The sequence below is a fragment of the Anser brachyrhynchus genome (assembly GCF_964034855.1).
Source record: "Anser brachyrhynchus genome assembly, chromosome: Z".
Classification (NCBI taxonomy): domain Eukaryota; kingdom Metazoa; phylum Chordata; class Aves; order Anseriformes; family Anatidae; genus Anser; species Anser brachyrhynchus.
In genome coordinates, this window is record NC_137697.1 from 29,928,129 (window position 1) to 29,948,316 (window position 20,188).

The 20,188-nt window shown below is 38.2% G+C and overlaps 3 protein-coding genes and 1 long non-coding RNA gene across 17 annotated transcripts in view; 1 reads left to right on the plus strand and 3 right to left on the minus strand.

Annotated features, from left to right (window-relative positions):
• Positions 1–1,057, minus strand: part of ZDHHC21 (zDHHC palmitoyltransferase 21) — a 47,737-nt gene extending 46,680 nt beyond the window's left edge. Inside the window, exon 1 of one of the 6 annotated variants that reach the window (XR_013943475.1) lies at positions 903–1,007. The gene's annotated coding sequence lies outside the window, so the exon portion shown is untranslated. Of the gene's footprint in view, positions 1–364; positions 751–902 lie in introns of those variants that run through there. The other 5 variants (XM_080573907.1, XM_080573909.1, XM_080573905.1 and 2 more) reach the window with 5 other exon arrangements.
• A 4,459-nt stretch (positions 1,058–5,516) lies between these two features.
• Positions 5,517–9,573, minus strand: CER1 (cerberus 1, DAN family BMP antagonist). Its single transcript, XM_080573904.1, has 2 exons — positions 9,041–9,573; positions 5,517–7,384 (listed from the first exon to the last, which is right to left on the minus strand). The coding sequence occupies exons 1-2, from the start codon at positions 9,560–9,562 to the stop codon at positions 7,091–7,093; spliced, it is 816 nt and encodes a 271-aa protein (XP_080430030.1). The 5' UTR covers positions 9,563–9,573; the 3' UTR covers positions 5,517–7,090.
• Positions 9,574–12,987: 3,414 nt separating this feature from the next.
• LOC308185577 lies at positions 12,988–15,113 on the plus strand. Its single transcript, XR_013943476.1, has 2 exons — positions 12,988–13,151; positions 14,368–15,113. It is a non-coding gene; the product is annotated as an uncharacterized lncRNA (long non-coding RNA).
• A 373-nt stretch (positions 15,114–15,486) lies between these two features.
• The window catches only part of FREM1 (FRAS1 related extracellular matrix 1), a 72,503-nt gene continuing 67,801 nt past the window's right edge, over positions 15,487–20,188 (minus strand). For 7 of the 9 annotated variants that reach the window (XM_080573868.1, XM_080573866.1, XM_080573869.1 and 4 more), the window contains one exon: positions 15,487–19,402. In XM_080573868.1, coding sequence (XP_080429994.1) covers positions 19,203–19,402 — 200 coding nt within the window. In that variant the 3' untranslated portion in view covers positions 15,487–19,202. The remainder of the gene's footprint in view (positions 19,403–20,188) is intronic. The other 2 variants (XR_013943471.1, XR_013943472.1) reach the window with 1 other exon arrangement.

Consider the following 20,188-nt stretch of genomic DNA (forward strand, 5'->3'; position numbering starts at 1 on the left):
GTCAGCTTTGTGAAGAGTTGCATCAGACAAGATGTGTTTCTGCAGCTCTCCAGCTTAACAAAACTAGTATCTGAATAACCAGTTAACAAAAGCAGCAGCATATTTTTGCTGTGACAAAACCCCACGTACCCAGCGTTGCGCATTCATGCAATAAATGGGCTGTTAAGAGAGGCCTTTGCACCATACAGTTACTAGGTGGCTGTTGATAGGTTGGTTAAGGTAGGCATGACATTCCCAGCTAGTTCTTTACTACCGATAAAACCTTGCAAGGTGTTTCTGTAAACATCTATTGCATTCATTAAGTGAATGCCAAGCACCACATGGGGTTGGGCTGTCGATATATACACACTACACCCTTACTTACCACAAACACAAGGAAATTATCTTCACCTACTGCTGACCAAACAGCCTCTTATGGACGGATTATATATAATTTCTTAGATAAAACGTATTACTTAGCACATCACTGGTCAGGTCCTGTGTCCGAAGACCTACAAGCTCATTCTACAAATAAGTGCGGATGGAAACTGAAAGTGTGTAACCAGAAGAGATGTGAGGGCACTGCACCTTCGCCTGCTGGCTAACAAACCCCGAGCACCTCTTCCATTACCACTTCAAGGGCAAGAGGCACCCTCATCGTTTCCCAAAAAAAAAACCAACACTTTAACCCCCGTACAACCGCCTCCCGGGGCCGGTAGCACGGGGCGCACCCTACATAAAGCCGCCTACAGCCCAGCCTCGCCCGCCTCGGTCGCCCCTCACCCCCCCGCCGGGCCACCGGGACCCCTCAGCGGCCACCCGCCGGTCCGTAACGGTCCGTAACGGTCCGTAACGGCCTGTAACGGCCGCGGCACCCCCCGCCCCACCCTCCCCCCCGTCGCCGCTCGCGAGGCGGAACCAACCGTCAAGCGACGCCGCGCGGGGAACGGGGGGGGGGGGGGGGGAGGGAGGGGCCGCGCTCACGCGCCCCCCGCTCTCCCGCTCTCCATGGCAACCGCGGGGGGCCGCCGTCGCGAGCCCGGAGCGCTACCTTCCGCTTCCGCCGCCAGCGCCGCCGCGCATGCGCGCCTGGCGGTAGCTGCGTGAAGAGGCTGGGGTTAATGTTTTGTTGTTGTTGTTGTTGTTGTTGTTGTTTTTTGTTTTTCCCTAAAACTTGATAAAGGGGCTGAAATAAAGCCAGCCATAGGAACAGGCCGCAATGAAAATTGACTGATTCATTCGGCTGTTAAATAAAACATTGATAACAACAATTTCTGGAAAGGTTATTGTGACAAGACCAGCTTCGGTGCCTATTCCATCACAAATTTCGCTTATATGTAAAAGACATAATAAATTCCATTACAAATTTCACTTAGGGATTTATGTGTAAAAGACATAATAAATGGTTTATGGAAACATTCCAGTGTTTTGAAGGATAAAAGAAGACGGGAAAAAAACATGGAGAGGAAAGGAAAACAACTTGGGAAATAAAGTGGAAAGATTAACAGAGGAAAAGCTGAACAGTTGGAAGTTTTCTGTAGAATGAAAAATAAGTCAATAATACCATCTTCCAGTTGAGTACCAGTTACTTGCAGATCTGTCATGGCACACTGATAATGGCCAGTCACTGGATCTGTAGTCTGGTCAGGCAACTTGTATTTTTTCTACCTACGCATTTTCAGAGTAAACGGGTAGTGAAACAGTAGCCTGCTCAAGCTCAGCCAGCAGCACAATTCCCATTTGTTAATACTTCTTTTGGGGTAGCACAGTGCAGGTAGAAAAGCAGGCAATCATGTGCTTGACTTCCCAGTTTAACTTGCAAAGGCCCCAAATACAGAAATTACCCAACACTGTTACCACAATAGCAAGTCTAGATCCATTTCATTTCAGATGATGTGATAGATAATGATGAGTCTTTATAGCCAAGTCCATTCTGAAGAAAAAAATAATACTTAGAGGAAATATTAACTGCATAATATGGACTTTACGTAAAGTCCAACATGGACATATTACACAAAGATTATTAAAAGTCTGTGAAATAAGAAAAATACTCGTATTCTTTGGTAGAGATTATTGCACAATAGTGTAGGATTCCTCTTGGAGTTTCTGATGTCTGTGTTGTGTTGTTGTTGCTGTTTATAAATTACCACAGGAGCCACCAGCTGTCATCATAAAAATTTTATTGGCACTCTGTAAATATTAAATCAGCATGCTAAAATCAAGCCATGTGCAGGAACAGCTGATGCTCTGTTTCGGAGAGCACATGCAAGAGAGAGGTATGCACTATGACTCCCTGGATTCTTACTGCTTACAAGTCCCTTGCTTCATGAGGCTGTGTTCCAGGAATCATTTTGTGTCCAATTGTGTCCTATGATCGATGTGCAGTAGGGGCTGTATGTGTTCAGATATCTCCTGGGTTGAGGAATCAGCCTTCTCAACAGTACCTGCCTTCCTGGATCCTTCTAAATTGTGCAGTTTGTTACTGCCACTTCTTTTCTTTGGCAACATTTTTGTTGCTAACTTCCTTGGAAACCTTGCTTGTATAAATTGGAGACTCTTGTAAACTTTAGAAGGAGCCAAATTCTTTACGTCATGAAGGTCCACATTTCTGGTGCATGACAGAGGTCCGTATTAGTCACATGCCACATTGAAATGAAACCTGCCCTGGTCCTGGCCCAGAAGCTTTTGTCAGTCACAATGTCTCATACTGAGGATGAGGCACTAAAAGTTAAAGGAATATATCTTATAAACTTGCACAATGCAATTTTTTTTTCCTTTTGCCATTTTCAGAAACAAACAAAAACCTTTTCAGTCTATTCTTACTCAGCATCCCGTGGCATATTTTACTCATGCATCTCAGGTACTCCATTTTCTCTCCCTCTCTGACCTAATCGCAAGGGAAATCAAAGGCCAGATTCATTTTCTGATCCCTCTGCCTCAGTTGTAGGCATGGTGAATCCCCCAGCCCAGAGAGGTTAAATGAGGTCTATACTAAACCAGGCAGTAGTCTAATTTAGGGGGTTAATTTTCACCCAGCCCTCCAAAGGCATGAGGTTCTCCCCTCAGGTAGTTCCCTGCTGTAACATTAGCTCTTCTAAGCCCTCTCTCCCTCCAGGGCTTACTGCTAGGATTTCAGGCAGGGTGACAGGAGGGTTGAATGTCTCCATAGCTATTAGACTGTGAGGTGCATTTGAACCAGCTTCAGCAGTGACTAAATGGCTGCTAATAGCAAAATCCTAAACCGGCAAATTGAAAACTCCCCAGAAAACGCCGTAGTGAAGGATAAGGCTGGCATCTTTTTGTTTTTGTTTTGTTATGGTGGTTTTTGGGGGGGTTGCTTTGTTTGGGTGGTTTTCGGGGGAGGGGGGTGTTTGTTTTGGATTCCATTTAGGTTTTGATCTGTTCTTCATTGTTTAAATTGAAGTGCATTTTGCTGGTGCCATAGAGCATGAGGCACGGTAAACAGGATGACTTTGTTCTCAATACAGATATTTAATGTTTTCAGCAATACTCTTGCAGTGGGACAAATACAGCATCTTCTTATCTTCTTTCTCATTTGAGGAAAGGGAATGCTGGCAGCTGCCAGGGTGAGCTTTAAAGGGAGCTGAAATTGGTAGCTGCCTACCAAATATTCAAGGAGTTAAGATTAGCAAGACAGAAAATGTAAAATATTTATAATTCACTATCAGTACGTGTTTCCTGTTTCCACTGGCAAAGTCCCAAAACACAGGCCTGCTGATGGGGGACCCCAGGTAGCCTCAACCCCACACCTCTTCCCATGCACAGCACACATTCCCAGTTGCCCCATACAACTTGGTTATGCAGCTGTACAGACTGGCAGGGGGCTCCTCCTGGAGTAAGGAATCTCATTGTCTTGCAATTCCAGTGAGGAGCTCATAAATTTAGGAGAAAGTACCACATGAGATTTCACCACCTGTCAGTAAAACACGCTAAAGCTTGTTAGCTGACAGCCATGAGGTTTGCCGTGAATATTTCATAAGTGTGATGGACAAAGTACCAACCACAAAGTACTGAGTGCAACTTCAGAGATTTTTTTCCTGGAAATTATGGTTCAGTAGAATTCACTAAGAGCTACCCTCTGGTGTTTGATGTAGTTACAGGCATTAAAGCCAACCTTGTAAAACCCTTATTATAGAGAACAGCATACAGCAAAGATATGATTTTCTTAAGCAATAAGAATAAACAGCACTTTTCCTCAATTTTTCCCAAGGTAAAGAACAGAAACACTCCACATCCATTTCAAAAATATCCAGGAGGTCAAATAAAATGTCAGAAATGCACAAACTTCACTTGAGATTGAGGTGAGCTTTCAGACAGCTCTGTAGCTATAGCTTAGTCTTGTTCTATACGTTAGGTTTGAACAGTAGAGGTCACATTGCAGTACTCCACTGCAAGCATAGTTACAGTGGGAAAGTTTTAATTACAGGAAACGTGTAACCTCTGAGTGCACACAACTGAAGTGAAGTCATGCAGGTTTGCTGCTATAATAGCATTACCACAGGAAGGATCCATATACTAATACAGGTCGTTCCCCTCACCTTTCTGACCCACATCATTATACTAGTAGAGGCCATCATAGTTGTGCCGAGAGAACAAAATCTTGTTAGCTCTAGGCACAACTTACTCCTAATAATGAATTTTTAGAGGCTGAGAAGTCTTATCCAATTAACACATTCTTGATTTTGCAGAATGCTGTGCTAATTACATGCAACCAGTCATTGCTGGGTTAATTAAACATTCATCCAAAAAACCTACAGCACTAATCTAATTAGCAATTACTACAGCTGTCATTACCTCTTTTCACCTCCTTTTAAGCTGTGCAAATTCACACTAAGAATCTACTCCTGCAGACTCCCTACATGAATAGCTTTCTTTGACTACAGTAATCTTCAGCACGCAGAAGGAGCTTTAAAAATTAGGCTGAATTCTTTACAGTCTAAAATATAACTTCAGTTCTGCCATTCATATATGCAAAAGTCACAGTTTAGCAGTCAGTCATGTCAAAATTAAAAGACTGGAAGACTTTTCTTTTTAATTACCTTTTTATTGGAAGCATAGGTCCTACCTTCAAAGTGGTTCTCTGCGAGTATCAAGTCTGAACCATACTTGTGCTAAAAAAAGAAAAAGAGAAAATGCAGACAAAGATTCCTGTATATTCATGCAGCTTTAAAACGTCAGTAATTAGAAGCCTCAGAAAATTTAGCTTTTTCAGGTTAAATAGTGAAGTTGGTGATAATCTCAGCCCATTTATGCTTTGTGCAGCCCAGCACGTGATGGCAGATTTCTGAATCCTTTCACCAGCTGGCATCCTAAGAATATCGATCAGTATTATAAAGCTAGAATATATATTAAAATAAGTTAAAATATGTATTTATTGGGTGTAATGCATTCAATATAAGGATGGTAAAAACAGCTTGTTATTTGAAATGACATTATATATCATACTGTAACATACAAACAGCTATATACAGTTACACATTAGTCCTTACTGCAAAAGGACAGACAGAAGGCTTTGCTTAGTTTTAATGGGCAATTTTTATTATTTAGAGACAGGTTTATATACAGTGAAATATAACTATATACTAGTCTTCAGTTCTGTCACTGCATGTAACATGCAAACTGCTACTGCAGCAGTTCAGACTCAGTACCAGAATATCATTCAGATGCAATTTCCAGTAAAATTAAAAATGGGCATTTCACTCTAAATCCACAGTGAACTTGGACAAAATATTAAGACACTTCTGGTCATAGCACAGTTTGTACACAAAGGAATCATTTACCAAACCCTTGAATTGACCAGCTATAGAAATACAGATTTCCAATACCCAAAGAAAGAGCTGTGGATAGTTTAATCAGAGGGGACCAGGTCTGACAGTATGGCAGTAGCACTAGAGCAGATTCCCAGAGGATTACGGGAGCTGGTTAGAAGTAGGATGGTCCAGTTTTTGGAATCTGGTCGCTGGCTGGCATGCCAGGGATGCCAGACAAGTCCAGGGAGAAGCAACTGGAGAGAGCAGCAAAGCCAGCAATTCAGCTAACAGCCACTGATGCTGTCTGTTCTGGCTAGGACTGGAATCAGACCTTTTCTAACAGAAGGCCTTCTCTGGTGTTCCTATAAACCTATACAGCTATCAGCATGCTGATAAGATCCTTTTGCAGATTTTCATTTTCAATCACACAGATGTGTTTTCTGCTTTAGTTTAGCTATTGAGAACACTACTTAAACTTTATCTGGCTGTCAGCACCAACACTGAAAATTCACCTAACTGGAAAATGTGCATTGTCTTTCTACAGTGAAATTAGATAATAACAACAATAGTAATCCATTAATTTCTGGTGCTTTCTGTGGAAGCCTATCTTTTTCGTTTTTTTCTTCCTTCTACTATATGAAAATTTCAATAAAAATACATGCAGAGGAACTGCAGGTGTGTAAAAGGAGAGTAAGTGGTTTCTATGGCAAAATACCATTTGCAACCACTAAGCGTGTAAGTTGCGAGGTATGTTAGTTTTCGCTGGAAACTGAACTCCAGCTGGGAGCAATCAGAATGACCCTAACTCATCACAGCTCTCTTTCTGCCTTATGTCCATTTATATTTTACACTCTCCAGTCACTATCTTGATGTAAAAACAGACTTGTTTTTGCAATGAAGAGACTAAAGCCTCCTCGGTGTTGCTAGTAGAACAATACTGGCAGTCTCAGTCTCTGCAAGCAAAGGCAATGTAGAACAGCCATTACATTAGGCTTTTGGAGAGATAAATCATCAGGCTAGTTCTTCAGCTGTTGTTTGCTAGCATCCTAAGATGCTAATTATAGGAAGGGTGGAAAACTTTTAGAAGGTTTCCCTTGTTAAAATAAAAATTTTATGCAGAAACCCAATAATCTCATCTCCATTTCTTTAACAACTGCAAGGAAACATCTGTTAAATTTTAGGTAAAGTTATAGTTGAAGCAGAGAAGCAGTTTATATAGAAATTTACATCTTTAATATTTTGGTGTAATTGTATGATGAAAGCCTTTGAAGTTCTTTGATATTTTTTTTTTCCATTGGCAAATTCTTATTATCAGGGACTTCAGAGGTACCTTGAATAGGTTAATTTTGCTCATGTACATTTTCACGCAAATCTGGCTGTCGAGATTCAAGCACAGGATCTTTAATCTTCTGAATCTCGCATTTACACTCTTCCACAATCATGACTTCTTTGACCACCGGGACAGAACTGGTGCAGTTGAGATCCAAGCGCTTCATGGAAAACTTGGTGGGCATGCACTGAGAACAAAAGGTATAAAGACGATCTTCTGGACCAGGAACATGAAAGGAACTACACTTTCCAAAACACAGATTATTCTGTACCATCACCTTCTCACAGCTCTCATGAGCAATACCCTGAAACAGAAAACAGTTTGAAGATCACAGTATTTGCAGTGATACATGAATATAGGTTAGTACTAAGTCTAAATTTCTGGTATGAGTGACCAGTGGAATTTACTAGAAAGCATGAAGGCAAAAATAACAAAAATAACAACAACAACAAAAAAAACCACTCCAATCTACTACGCTATAAGAACTATTCTTTTTTCTCAGAACATTTACTTTAAAAATGTTTATTTTCTATGGCAAGCAAGCAGTAAAATACAAGACTGGTTTGTGTTTTACAAAACAAAAACAACAAAGACCAAACTTCAGAACTCCTATGGGCAGTTTTTAGATTGAACAACACAGGAAAAAATTCTGCTTAACTCAGAGCCTTTGTGAGCTGGTGGGGGAAAATCCAATAGGTGGATTAACCTTTTAATTGATCTCTGAGTTCTGCATTTCCAATATGGTTAAGCAGTCTTTCCCACTTGCAGGACTTAAAACATCATTTTGTACCAACATTCTTGCAGATAAACCACAAGCTAAACTCAGCTGTAATCTTGATGATTTATTTTGATGTGGGAGATGAATATAATGTTATTTAGCAGGTTTTTAAATAAAACAAAATAAAACAAAATAAAACAAAATAAAACAAAATAAAACAAAATAAAACAAAATAAAACAAAATAAAACAAAATAAAACAAAATAAAACAAAATAAAACAAAATAAAACAAAATAAAACAAAATATTTAAAGTGTAATTCAAGTTCTGTAATTTTCTTGATTTGCAAGAATAATAATTGCTTGTATCAGGATAGACTATGTCAAATTCCCAAGCGAGGAAAAGCTAGACTGAAGTTAGCTTTTTAATATTGGCATAACTGCAGCCATCATGGAGAAAGCTTGCTATATTACACTGACACAAAAAGTAAAACAGTACAAGTGCCTAGGCCACATATGTCTGCCAGGGAAATAAATTTAGGGATGTAAAAAAAAGTGGTCCTTGACTCATGGTCACGGTGTTATTAGAAAGCTGAGAATACATACTGCCTTATGAGGAAAACAGCACTTTTGTCTATACTGCTTACTCGCCTTGATGTTACAGTATGACAGAATGGGTTCATCTGAGCATGGGACAATTTACCTGTTCTCCAACATTCTTAGTACGGAATTAGATATATGCATCAGTCTTTCGATTAATACAATAGACAGAAATATTTGCTTAGCTGTAGGAAATCAACCAGCTTCTCCTGTAAATTGTTGATCTGGGACTCATTTTTTATACATATGTACATGTATATATAGATATGTTTTTATATATATAAATATATTTATATTTTTATTTATATATATATAGACTATATATATATAACTCATGTATAATGTAAACATTATAGATGTATATTTGTTGTATAGACAATTGCTCACCACCTCCCTGCTTGCTCAGGCTAGGTCAGAACATCATTGCAAAAAGAGAATAAATAACTCTGAAAACTGAATGTGTGGCTTTCCAGTGCTGCAGTTTAGCAGTCTGTCTCATCAAAATAAAGCTTCGAGTCTTTCTCAGAGCTTATGAAGTGTGTGGCCCTGTGTCTTAGCAAATGAAGTAACCCATGTGTCTTTACTTGCTGATTATAAGAGGCAGGGAAAAGGGCACATTTATTGACCTTGGACACCTGTTCTTACCTGGGAAAAAGGCAGGGTTCTGCAGGTTTCTTGGTGCATTTCATTAGTCTTGATTGGCAGGACAACCTCTTCAGAAGCTGAATTTTTCCTTAACATGAAGTGGTCCCAGAATTTCTTGGCATCTTTTCTATAGGGAGGTTCAACGTCCCTCTTGCTGGAATAGTGGGTTGGAGAGAAGTTTTCCACGGGAGAGACCTCTCTGGGTGCTGTCCAGGTTCTAACATCTTGGTCTGCATAGAGTTCTGCGTTAGGAAGGATGAATCTCGACATTTTTTTCTCTCCTTGCTTCTGACTCTCTCCTGCTGTCTGTGGAATTGCTACAAAAAAACTTGGTTGTCCCTGGGTTTCCTCAACTGGGTTTTCCCCCACCAGCTCACGAAAACTTTGACTCTCAAGCAGCTTTTTGTCCAGGTAGAAAAGCTGCTGAAATGGCCTTCTGCTTTTCCTTTGCTGTGAATCTGCCTGTGGCTCTGTGGCTCCCAGATGTGAGAGCACCAGCAGCTGAAGGAGAAGCAGTGGCATGGTCCTGCTGAGTGTAGCCCTGTAGACCTGCTGCTATTGCAGTGAACGCAGTGTGCTAGCTTTATACAGGAGCCTGGTGTCAGCTTAAGTTTGTGTGCCAAGAGGATGGGGGAGTTCAGGGGAGACCGTAGCGCGCTTAATTATATTCATTTGCTGTAGATTACAATTATGATAGTGGAGTTTGTGCTAATGAAATTCCTCTTTCAATCTGTATAATGTGTATTACAAGCTCCTATCTAAAAACTAGTAACCTAGGATGGTGTGGGAGACAGGGGGAGTCAACAGGAGGAAATGTTTGGATAAGCTGTCTAGCTAAGGCCTGGGAATTAAGGAAACATTTGAGGTTGTGTATTAGCATGTTCAATGTGGTCTTCATTGTTTATTTTGACTTTCCATTCCACAAAGCTAGAGACTGTCAAAACAGGGAATGTTATTTCATCACAACAGGAAAAGGCAAGCTGATTAATGTTTTCTAAAACATGAAGCTGGATCTGGAGATGTAAAATCAGTCTGTGTTTTCAAAAGTTGCTACTAATTTTGGTCTTTCAGATTTTGAATATGATCCAAGGCCTGCATCAGCACTGCTGCAAACTGGCAAACTTGTGCTCACACACCCAGAGGAACCTGGCAGAGAGCACTAGCTCTAGCTTCACCTCTTTGACAAGAGTTTTGCAGATGCAGGAGTGCAGAAGTATTACTAGTCCAGACTAAGTTCACAAGGTCAATAGAATCTGCACCCTCGATTCTCAAAGATCAATACTGAAACTTCCTGTACAGGCATCAAAGACACTACAAATATACAGTAAAGCTGGCAAATGAAATAAGTATTTAAGCAAAATATGTTAGAACTGATGCATTTTGTGATTCTAGACTTGAATATCTCAACAGAAGTATCTAAAGACTACCAGACCTAAGCTGGAGGCCAAGTTTTGCAAAGTTAAGCTATGCAGCATGTGAGAAGAAACTTCTGGTAGTACAGCATACTTAGGAAAGCACTGAGAGAAGGAAAAAATATTTTCAATAAATATCTCAAACATTGATTCTAATCCAAAAATATTAATAGGTAATTCTTCTTCAGATAACTTGTGATGTCAGGACTCTGTTCTCTACACATACCTGTTTCTACTGAGAATAGTCTATTAATAGACTCTTAAGTTTGTAGCTAATTTCTTCATTAGTTTTGAAAACCAAGCAAGTCTGTACCAGACATACGGAATGATATGTCTTTCATTTCAGGGGAATTAGTTTAGTTTACTTCAATTAGCAGGCAATAAGTTCTTGGGAATTTCCTTGCAAGGCACTGACGTAACACACAGTGGAGATTTAGAGCTTGTCCTTATTCCATAATTTACTTGAGTTAAAATTTGTTCTTGTCTTGTTTTGAACCTTGAGACAGAACTGCATGGAGCTCCAGCAAGAATGTTGTTATTCACACACCACCATTTGAGTATATGTGTGCTTTGACCTCAGTGGGATGAGGATCTTGTTAAGGGAAGCAAAACTGTCAGGCACAAACTTTATCGCTCTGTATCTTCAATCCAGAGAAATTTAATTCTGCCACTGATTTGGTGCCTTCCTGAAGTCTCAGGAGTGATGGGACAACAGATTCTCCCTCCGTTGTCAGGAGTGAAATCATAGGAAATGTTGGCATCTGCAACAAGATCAGCTATGACACGTGCCCCTGAGAAGTCCTTGCATCAGATTTACATAAGCATGTGCAGTAATATGATGGAGCAGGAAAGAGTCAAGAGGATTAATTTGATTGTCAACAGCTAATTAAGTAGTCTAAAAGTACAGTTTGAATCCTCACACCCTGTCTTCATTGGTCACCATGTTTAGCTGAAGTGATTGAGGTTTGGATCTAAAATTCCTTATATCTGGTGCATATTGGTGGTAGTTGTTCAGAATTACTCAAGGAGGATAAGTACATTATGTTTGTGTAGAGGTGGTGGTTAGGGGCATGGTAAATTTGGTATTGCTAGGTTAATGGTTGGACTTGATGATCTTAGAGGTCTTTTCCAACCTAAATGATTCTGTCATTCCATGATTTATGACTCTTTTTCCTTTTCTCCTCATTATTTTAGTTGCTTGGAATGTTACAAGACAGGGATGATACTCAGACCTGTGTATTATATTGTATTGTATTGACACAGAAGGGTCTGACATGTTTGGTAATGATTTTCAAATACAAGATTTGATTGTTTGAAGCACTATATATTTTTGCAGCTCTTTGCTTCAGAATTTAAAACTATAAAGTTCACTAAAACAATTTAAAGTCGGTTTCTTCTGGATTGTAGAAATACAACAGAAGTATTCTTTCTGTTTGCTTTTAAGCTGTTTTTCACTTCCTTTGTCAGCAGTGTCTTTTCACCAAGCTGAACATAACAATGTAACAGCGCTTTTTATTTAAAAGGTCCAGCTTTGGTCTTGATCCTTTAATGCTTGTTTCAACTTTATCCATATAAGAAAAATTATACGGATAAATTAACTCACGTGTATGTTTACAGAAATGAAAACTAAGTGCCTGAAGGGCCCAATTTACCTCTTTTCAAAGCCTTCTGAAAAAAAAAATAAAATTAAAAAATCCCACCACCTTCAAGGTAAAAAAGAATAGACTTATAGTCTTGGTTAAATGTCACCCTAATCTGCCCTGAAAGAAGCATACATGCAAGGCCTTTCTTATCCGATGTGTCCAATGTGCTTGAGGCATGGTTTAGTGCCCAGACAGCCTTAATTTCTGTTGGAAGCTTCTCCTGTTCATAATACAAATATGAGCAAAATAATTTTATGACTGCCTTTTTTTTTTTTTCCCTTTTTTTTTTTTTTTCCAGAGAGGGTTCTTCCTGCATCTTTTCACAAAGAACAAGTCAGGTTGCAAGCAGGAAATGTGGTGCATTTTAAGAATGTCACACAACAATTAAGAAAATGGTAGTACTGGAATGCTTGTCCTAGACACTTGTATGTAAAGTAAACTGGTGTGGATTATTGGTGCAGTATAAATGTTAACAAAGATTGCATAAAGATTTATTCTGGCATATACATATAGATGTTAAACTGCTAGTGTGCAATGGCACTGAAAAAAAAAACTGTTTAAGATCAGGATGGTATTTTCTGTTCTATCTTGTACCACACAGCAAGAAAGAAGGCTGAAGCAAAGCAATGCCAACAAATCTCTCTACAACCTAAAGGTAGAAAACTGAGCTCTTATCTCCTCTAGGCGAAGCCAGCTCTGGTTCCTGGATTTTCTTGGATAGTTTTACTTAAAGATCTGCTGAGTGCCAAAAGCTGCATGCCAGCTCTGGTTCTGCCAGGCCAATCTCATACTGCTTCTTCGTGCCTACAATAGTAAGCTGTGGCTGCTTTCCAAGAGACAAATTTGGTAAGAAATGGGACCTGATACGTCTGGGCACAGTCTGTTCTATATTTACACACAGTCTAAACCTGCGTTGGAGTCAGCTGCTTGCATAACTGCACACAGGTAGCAGGATATGTCCTCAGCCTCTTGTTTCAGCCAGGAGCCAGCCTGCATTATGGGAAGGCATCTCAGCTTGGACAGTGAATTTGGAAAACCACTACGAAGATAAAAATAGTAAGTATTTGTACGTCTCTTTGTGGTGACATCAACCTCATATACTAATAATTGACAACAGGAATTGGACCGAGCACATTATCATTATGTTCCAAATACAGCTAATCTCAGATTTCTACAAAAACCAATGATGTATCTTTTATAAAAACTTGTTTTCCTGCCTGATTATCCTTTCATGTAAGCATAGCACATGTTTTCACTGTATTTTGGTTTTAAAATTTTGTGGCTAAATGCAGCAGCGTCTTTCAGGCAGGCTTTGATTTGCCTTCATAGTAGCATTTTTTCAGGACATTATGCTTTCAGAAATAGTCACCATGAATGTTTGCCCATCTTTTTAAAACACTATCAGGTCTATAGATGACAAGTGACATGCAAATGCAAAGTGGTATTACTCATTCGTTTCAGAGCTGGAGTTTATTCAGTCATTATGGACATAAACTGAGTAATTAGTTACACTGCCAGTTGATGCCTAAAAATAATTCTTAGGCAGTGCTTGAATTACTTGCCTTCTGTTGAGCTAAATAATTTCATCATAGCATGATTGATGATTAAATCATTAAAATGGATTTTATATTTTACAGTCCACTTCAATATCCTATCATTTTAGAAACACATTCTATGTAGACAAACTTGTATCCAGATATATCTTTTACAGAACCCATATGAAGACCTCAGAACTAATGAATTAGCAATATTCAGTTTATTCTCCAATTATTGTACTTATCAAAGAAAGCCATCTGTGGTCTTTGTTTTACTGAGTTTCGGGGAAACAGATCACATACAGGCCTCACGGGGAAGTTATAATTATGAAACCAAAAGGCTTTTATGAAGTATGATATGGAAGAATAGGCAATAAATAATTTTGTATCTTCAACCTTATGTACTGTACAGCATGAATTTCACCCTTTGACTATTCATTTTCTAGTCCTCTGTTGCATTGTTTCTTGCATTGACTCATTAATATACCTTTCCATTCACATTTTTCTCTATCTTTTCTCTGTGCTGTAGAAACAGAGCTGGAATCTAAGTTTCAAACTACTGCCAAAATGTAGATTATTGCACTTGAAAATGTTCACTTTTGTGTCTAGCAGAGCTAGGATAAGTTTCTTTTCATATGTGTTGACTCATTGCTCTCACAGCACTTGACAGTAAGTAAGATGGAATGACCTGCATGGCGTTAAGGACACATGATGCAATGGATTGCTTTCTATTACAGTTCTCAGGATGGAAGATTTTGGACAGGTACCCACCTCTGAAGCATTTCCTCAATCATACCAGTACATATGTACCACCTAACTGAGAGCATACCCAATTCCAAAGACATGCTGAGGAGCCAGGTTGGTTTGATTGCCACAGCTTATTAAGCCTTGAGACAGAGGAGGAGGAGGAGTCTGCGCAATGGTAAATTTCAGTCTTGAGGAAGACACATCTTTCTTAGAATAATTTGTTAAGAGCAGTGGTAATTCACCAAGGAGTTCAACAATACTAAGAAAATGTTTCTAGCATAATTCAAGAAAGAAGATGCAGATAAGTTTTATTTCATTAGAGTAAAAATGTATTAGGACTTGTCTGAATTTTTTTTCTGTATGCATAAAATAGTATCCTTTTGCATACTGTGCTTATATCCAATTATTTAGGTATCATGTTCCTATTCATTAGGACTTCCACTACTGAAAAAAATACATTATCTCAGCTCTGTAAAAATAAACTAACAAATCTGTGTTCTTGTCTTCTACCTTTATACTGGTTATGTACTGATGCATAGAATAGTAGTTAAGCAGTGGAGATAGAGTAGCAGCATTGTCCAAACTACAAGCAGCATATCTTCTTGTAATAAATGAGAAGTGAAATCTCCTCTATGAAGCTGACTGAAGATTACTCAGAAACAATGCCTTTTTTTTTTTTCTGTTAATTTTAATATGATCCTTTAAATGATGAATCTTATTAAAAATCAATTTTATGGACAGGCAATCTTTCCTGAAGTCATTCTTTCTCTTATGTACCTGCTTGTAGACTTGTAACTTTCTTTAAATTTACTTCTCAAAATAAACATTCCAGCATTTTCTCTTAAACATAGAGTTTGCTTATGATACATATGTCCCCATAGTACTAATTCAGGAAGACTCATGCAGAAGAAGAAACAGAATTCAGAAACTGTACAGAATAAACAGCAGATATATTACACTTAACTATAAGTACATTTCTACTATGCCCAACACTTGTTTTACCACTAGCTAAAAAATAAAAAATAAAAATAAAAATGAAAACAACAGCAACAAAAAACACCTTTGGTTCAATTATGGAAGGAAACTGAAGAAACACAGGTTCACCAAAATGATATGTTTCAGTTTTATATTGACACAAAGTTATGCATAACAATATATATAGTGTTCTGAATACAGTAATTAGGTTAGCACCAGTCTTGTGATGTAAATAAGGTAGAATCACAGTATTCGCTGAGTTATGTATATAATTTCCTCAAGCCTATTTTTATAGTTTTAGAATGAGTGAAAAAAGAATGCCTTCATTACATTTCCATGTGTACAGAAGAGATCTCGAAAACTTTAGTGATTTTTTCCAAATTAAAACTTGATCTCTATGCCATTAGTAACAACATACTTGCTCACACAAATACAGTTTGTTCTTAAGTTATTGAAGCTTGTTTTCCCTGTATTTGGCTGAATTTGGGGAGCAACAAGAGGTAATATTACTAGCTTCACTTACTGGATTACTTCAAAGGTCTCCACCCATGGCAAGATCTCAACAGTGTAATATCACAAGAATTCAGGTCAGAATATTCTACTTTGGAAGAAGTGCTCCCGTGGCAAGTTGCCTAGCATTTTTTTACACAGCTGTCATCTGCAAGTCATCTCCTTCTCTGTCAAACTTGTTTGAAATTGGTCAACAAATTAAAAAGATAGCTGAGAGGGAGAGGAGGTGGTTAAAAGAAGCAGGCACACAAGCAGCTCACCATTCCCGTTTTAGAAAGCCAGGCTAACAACAGTTGTGGTTTTTGGTTTTTTTGTTTTTTCACTGAGCTGTCACCTGTTGATTCTGTTGCTGTTAAAAGGCACATGAATAGTTCTGGTAAAATAAAACTTGTGCTCATTCAGAACATCCACAGGTGAACACCAGAATTTACATGACTTTCAGCCTCTCAGAATTCCCTGTTGACACTCATCCTTTGAATGCTCAGTTTCCCAAGTTTATTCAGAGTCTAAATCAAACTGTATTGAAGACTGAAAAAGTTCCCAGCAACTTCTCAAGATTTTAGGCTTTTTCTTTACTAAAACTCTTAGAGACAAAAACTTCCTATGGCAACAGAAAAAGTGACTTATTTTTGCTTTCCCTGTTTAGAATGTCATATTTTTTGAATATATCCTAATAAAGAGTGCAAAAATCACTGAAAAAAAAATCTCGTTTTTAAAGACAAATTATAATTTATGAACAAATGCTGAATTGAAAAACAATTCAGCAGCCTTTTAGGTCAGCAATATCCTTGCATTATCATATAAGAATTTTAGCTTCATTAATGTCAGATCTCATGAAACCAGCAAATGCATACAGTTTGCACAACTATCAGTCTGTTGTGTACTGAAAACTTCATACACCTCAATCTCTTTAATGTACTTCAAGTAAAGTACAGAAAAGGGGTATTTTCCACTCTTCACACACAAGCAAACTTCTGAGATCAGTGCTGTCTCAGTATAGTCATTAGTTATTAATTACTGGTCCAGCAACAAACTCCATGGCCAAAATTCCCTCTCTGTTAAGGTAATTCATTATATAAGTAGGAGAGGTATTTAATAATTTTTATAGGTTTTATAAAGATAGCATCAGTAAGCTCAGCAGTTTTTATAACAGGAAGTCCCTAAAGAAATAAAATTTTATGTTTATGTTTTAACAAGCTCTCTTAGTCATTTTTCCCTGTAATTCCAGAACACAATAATAGCAGATATCAAGTGTGCTTTGTTGGACCATGGGTTTTGGTTTTTGTTTGTTTGTTTTTGTTTGTTTTCAGTGAAAAGAAATATATATATATATAAAAATACAAAGAAATAAAAACAGGTCTGGACAGGTACTCAGAGGCTACTTGTTTTGGGGGTATTCTTGAAACAATTAGCATATATATCACGTTGGTTTAGATAACTTCTTAAGCAAAAGTGTTAGTGTCTATAAAACTGTCTAGAAGCTTGGCATAAAGATTATAAAGACAAAAACGAATCATGGAAGTATGTTTGGTTGTATCTGTTGATACCAACAATAAGAGTGATATGGTTCTGTCCATGGTATTTTACCTCTAATCTTGTGAGGCACTTGAGCTTATCTGCAACAGTCCCTTCAGAAAGGTCCTCTCCTACATGGAAGGACTGCCCAGCTACTCACATGCCTGTTCTAACTCATCATACGCAAGGAGGAGGGATAAATAATCCCTGGAACAGTTCCTCCAGCACAGAGAGGAGAGGTGATTCTGCTGCATCTGTTCCTTCACAGGACTGCGAAATTACTTTGAGGAGCCCTAGAAAGAGCAGAGGTGCAAATGGTGCACAAATGTAATTGATCAAGAGTCTGGCCGAATTTATGAGCTTGTAAGGGGCATGGACAGAATCAACTGCTGGCAGCAGGCAGGCAGATGGGAGGGCTGAGAGTTCATATGGTACAGGGTAAATTCTCCATACTCAGTGCCACACCACCTGTCATACACTCATGGCAGGCAGAGGGAGGGTTTGAGAAAAGATTTAATTTTTTAGCAAGCTTATGACTTGTTTCTTTTTTTAATTTCAAGGCTGGCAGTAAGAAGGTCCTAAAACAAGATTTTTGTCACATCAAGAATAACTTTACTATAATGTTACCAAGTGGTAACATGACAATGGCATGTATTTATATATAATAAGTTAAAATTAAGTTATGGGCAGCTCTTTGGTTTTTGGCTTTTGTTTGTTTGTTTTATTTTGTTTTGCTTTTTTTCCTATTAAATGCTGGTTTTAAGCTATTCTCAGAACTAAATCTGGATTTTTTTATAATTATTTTTTAAAACCTCAAATCCCTAATAAGGACTTAGATTAATACTTTTCAAAAGCCATAGCTGCTTTAGTACAAAGCATGTCTCACGATTACATTGGCTTATACACACATATAAATCCTATTGATGTTCATGTATCACTGAATCCCATGATACTATTATGGAATTAAGCTTCAGTATTAATTTTTTTGTGTGTGTAAATCATCCTTTGAGATAGCATTAGTTTTGCAGAGGTCCCATTATTTAATTACACTGTAAAAATTATAGCACCATCCTGCAGCTCTAAAAAATGGTGAATAATTTTAGTCAGAAATGACAAACAATGTGCAGTGCTATGTGAGCAGATCCATTAGGATCTGAAGCTGTTCTTGGATGGTAGAAAAAGAAATACAAGGCTTTTGCTCATGTTGGTACTCTGTCACTAAACTGTATCACTGGTATTCTTTTTGTAAAACATTGTACTAGGGCATCCACACAAAAAGTACAAAGTACAAAAAGTATCCTGACAAAATGTCTCAGCCCTCCTCACACAAGATAACCTGCTTTCAGCCAGCAGAGTCTGCCCTCATTTCCACCCCAAACAGTATTTCTTTCTCTGTGACTGCAGGGTAAAACTGCTGTTTTTATTGCAAATGGATTAAACCAATAGCCAATCCACAATCACTCCTTAAGAGCGAAACAAATCAACTGATGTGCTTTTTTTTTTTTTTTTAAATAAAAAATAAAAGTACGTTTACGCAGAAATTTGATGAAAGCTGTCAGGCCTAGCTCTTTGGTGTGAAAATACAAATGAATAAGTGACAGATCAAAGTCTTTGGGCAGAGTTCAAAGCCTTGACCTGGACTTACTGTTTGCAGCTGACTTCTATTTCTTGTTTGGAGTCCAATGCATCTGCATCTCTGGCAGCATAAAATAAAACCTCGGTTATAATTAAGATAGTTTTCTGTCTGCATACCGTCACATGCCTGCAGATAAAGAGACTGAAACAAAGGGAATATCCATGCACTTTCACAGGGATCCTCCATTCTTTACAGCTTTCTTGAACATACATAGCTGTTCCGTTTGACCTTCCTGCAGTCAGTTGCTTGCCATTTTCCCCTCTTCTGCACTAATACACAATTGTTGCCTCTCTTTGGAAAGTGATAGAAGCCTCTTCTCCAGTTTACGTATGTGACAGGTTCTCCTCCATTCCATTCCCAATGTCCAGGATTGACTTGGTCATTCAAGCCTGTGTGAAATCAGTAAGAGCAAATGAATGATATTTTTCATCCCTGGAGCCTGATGCCAACAGAAACATGTTGTCCTATCCCTCTTAAAAATATATGCAAGATTATGCAGACAAAAATAAATAAATAAATAAAAGAAAAAATCTGGAGGAATACAAGTAAAATACACTTTAATATTTTGTACGGCATCTAGACTTATCTTTTTTCCTCATTACTGGCCTACAATGTTTTCTTTCTCTCCATGTCTATCATATCCCAAGTTTCTCTTTTGATACTTAGGATGCCAAATAGAGTGTTATATTTAAGCCTGGGCAGCTTCAGACTTCATGGACTCCTCCTGAAAATAAAATCCTGCAGATCGTCATAGATCTTGTTTACATTATTGAAAGGATGATAGTTAGCACAACTTAAAGCATGCCTTTTCACTTAGCCTCTGAGTTCCAAGACCAAAATGGGCCAGATGTGACCTGTCTTCTTAGCTAGAAGAGATCACAATTAGAAAATTGACACAATGGGCTTGTAGTCTTTATTCTTATCAGAGGACTTTATTTCTCTCAGGTTAACAGAATCATAACACCATTGAACATGATTGCAAACTGAATGCAGTTTTTAAAGCAGATTTAGTTGATTTATTTTACGAGCTATCTTTAGAATGGGAAAGGCTCCTAGGCAACACAGATCATGATAAACTTCTTTTTGATAAAGACTCATAAAATTATCCAGGTGCATGATGGCTATCAGTTTATGCATTGCTCTGAAATACCAAAAGCAGCAGAAAGTTGAGGGTG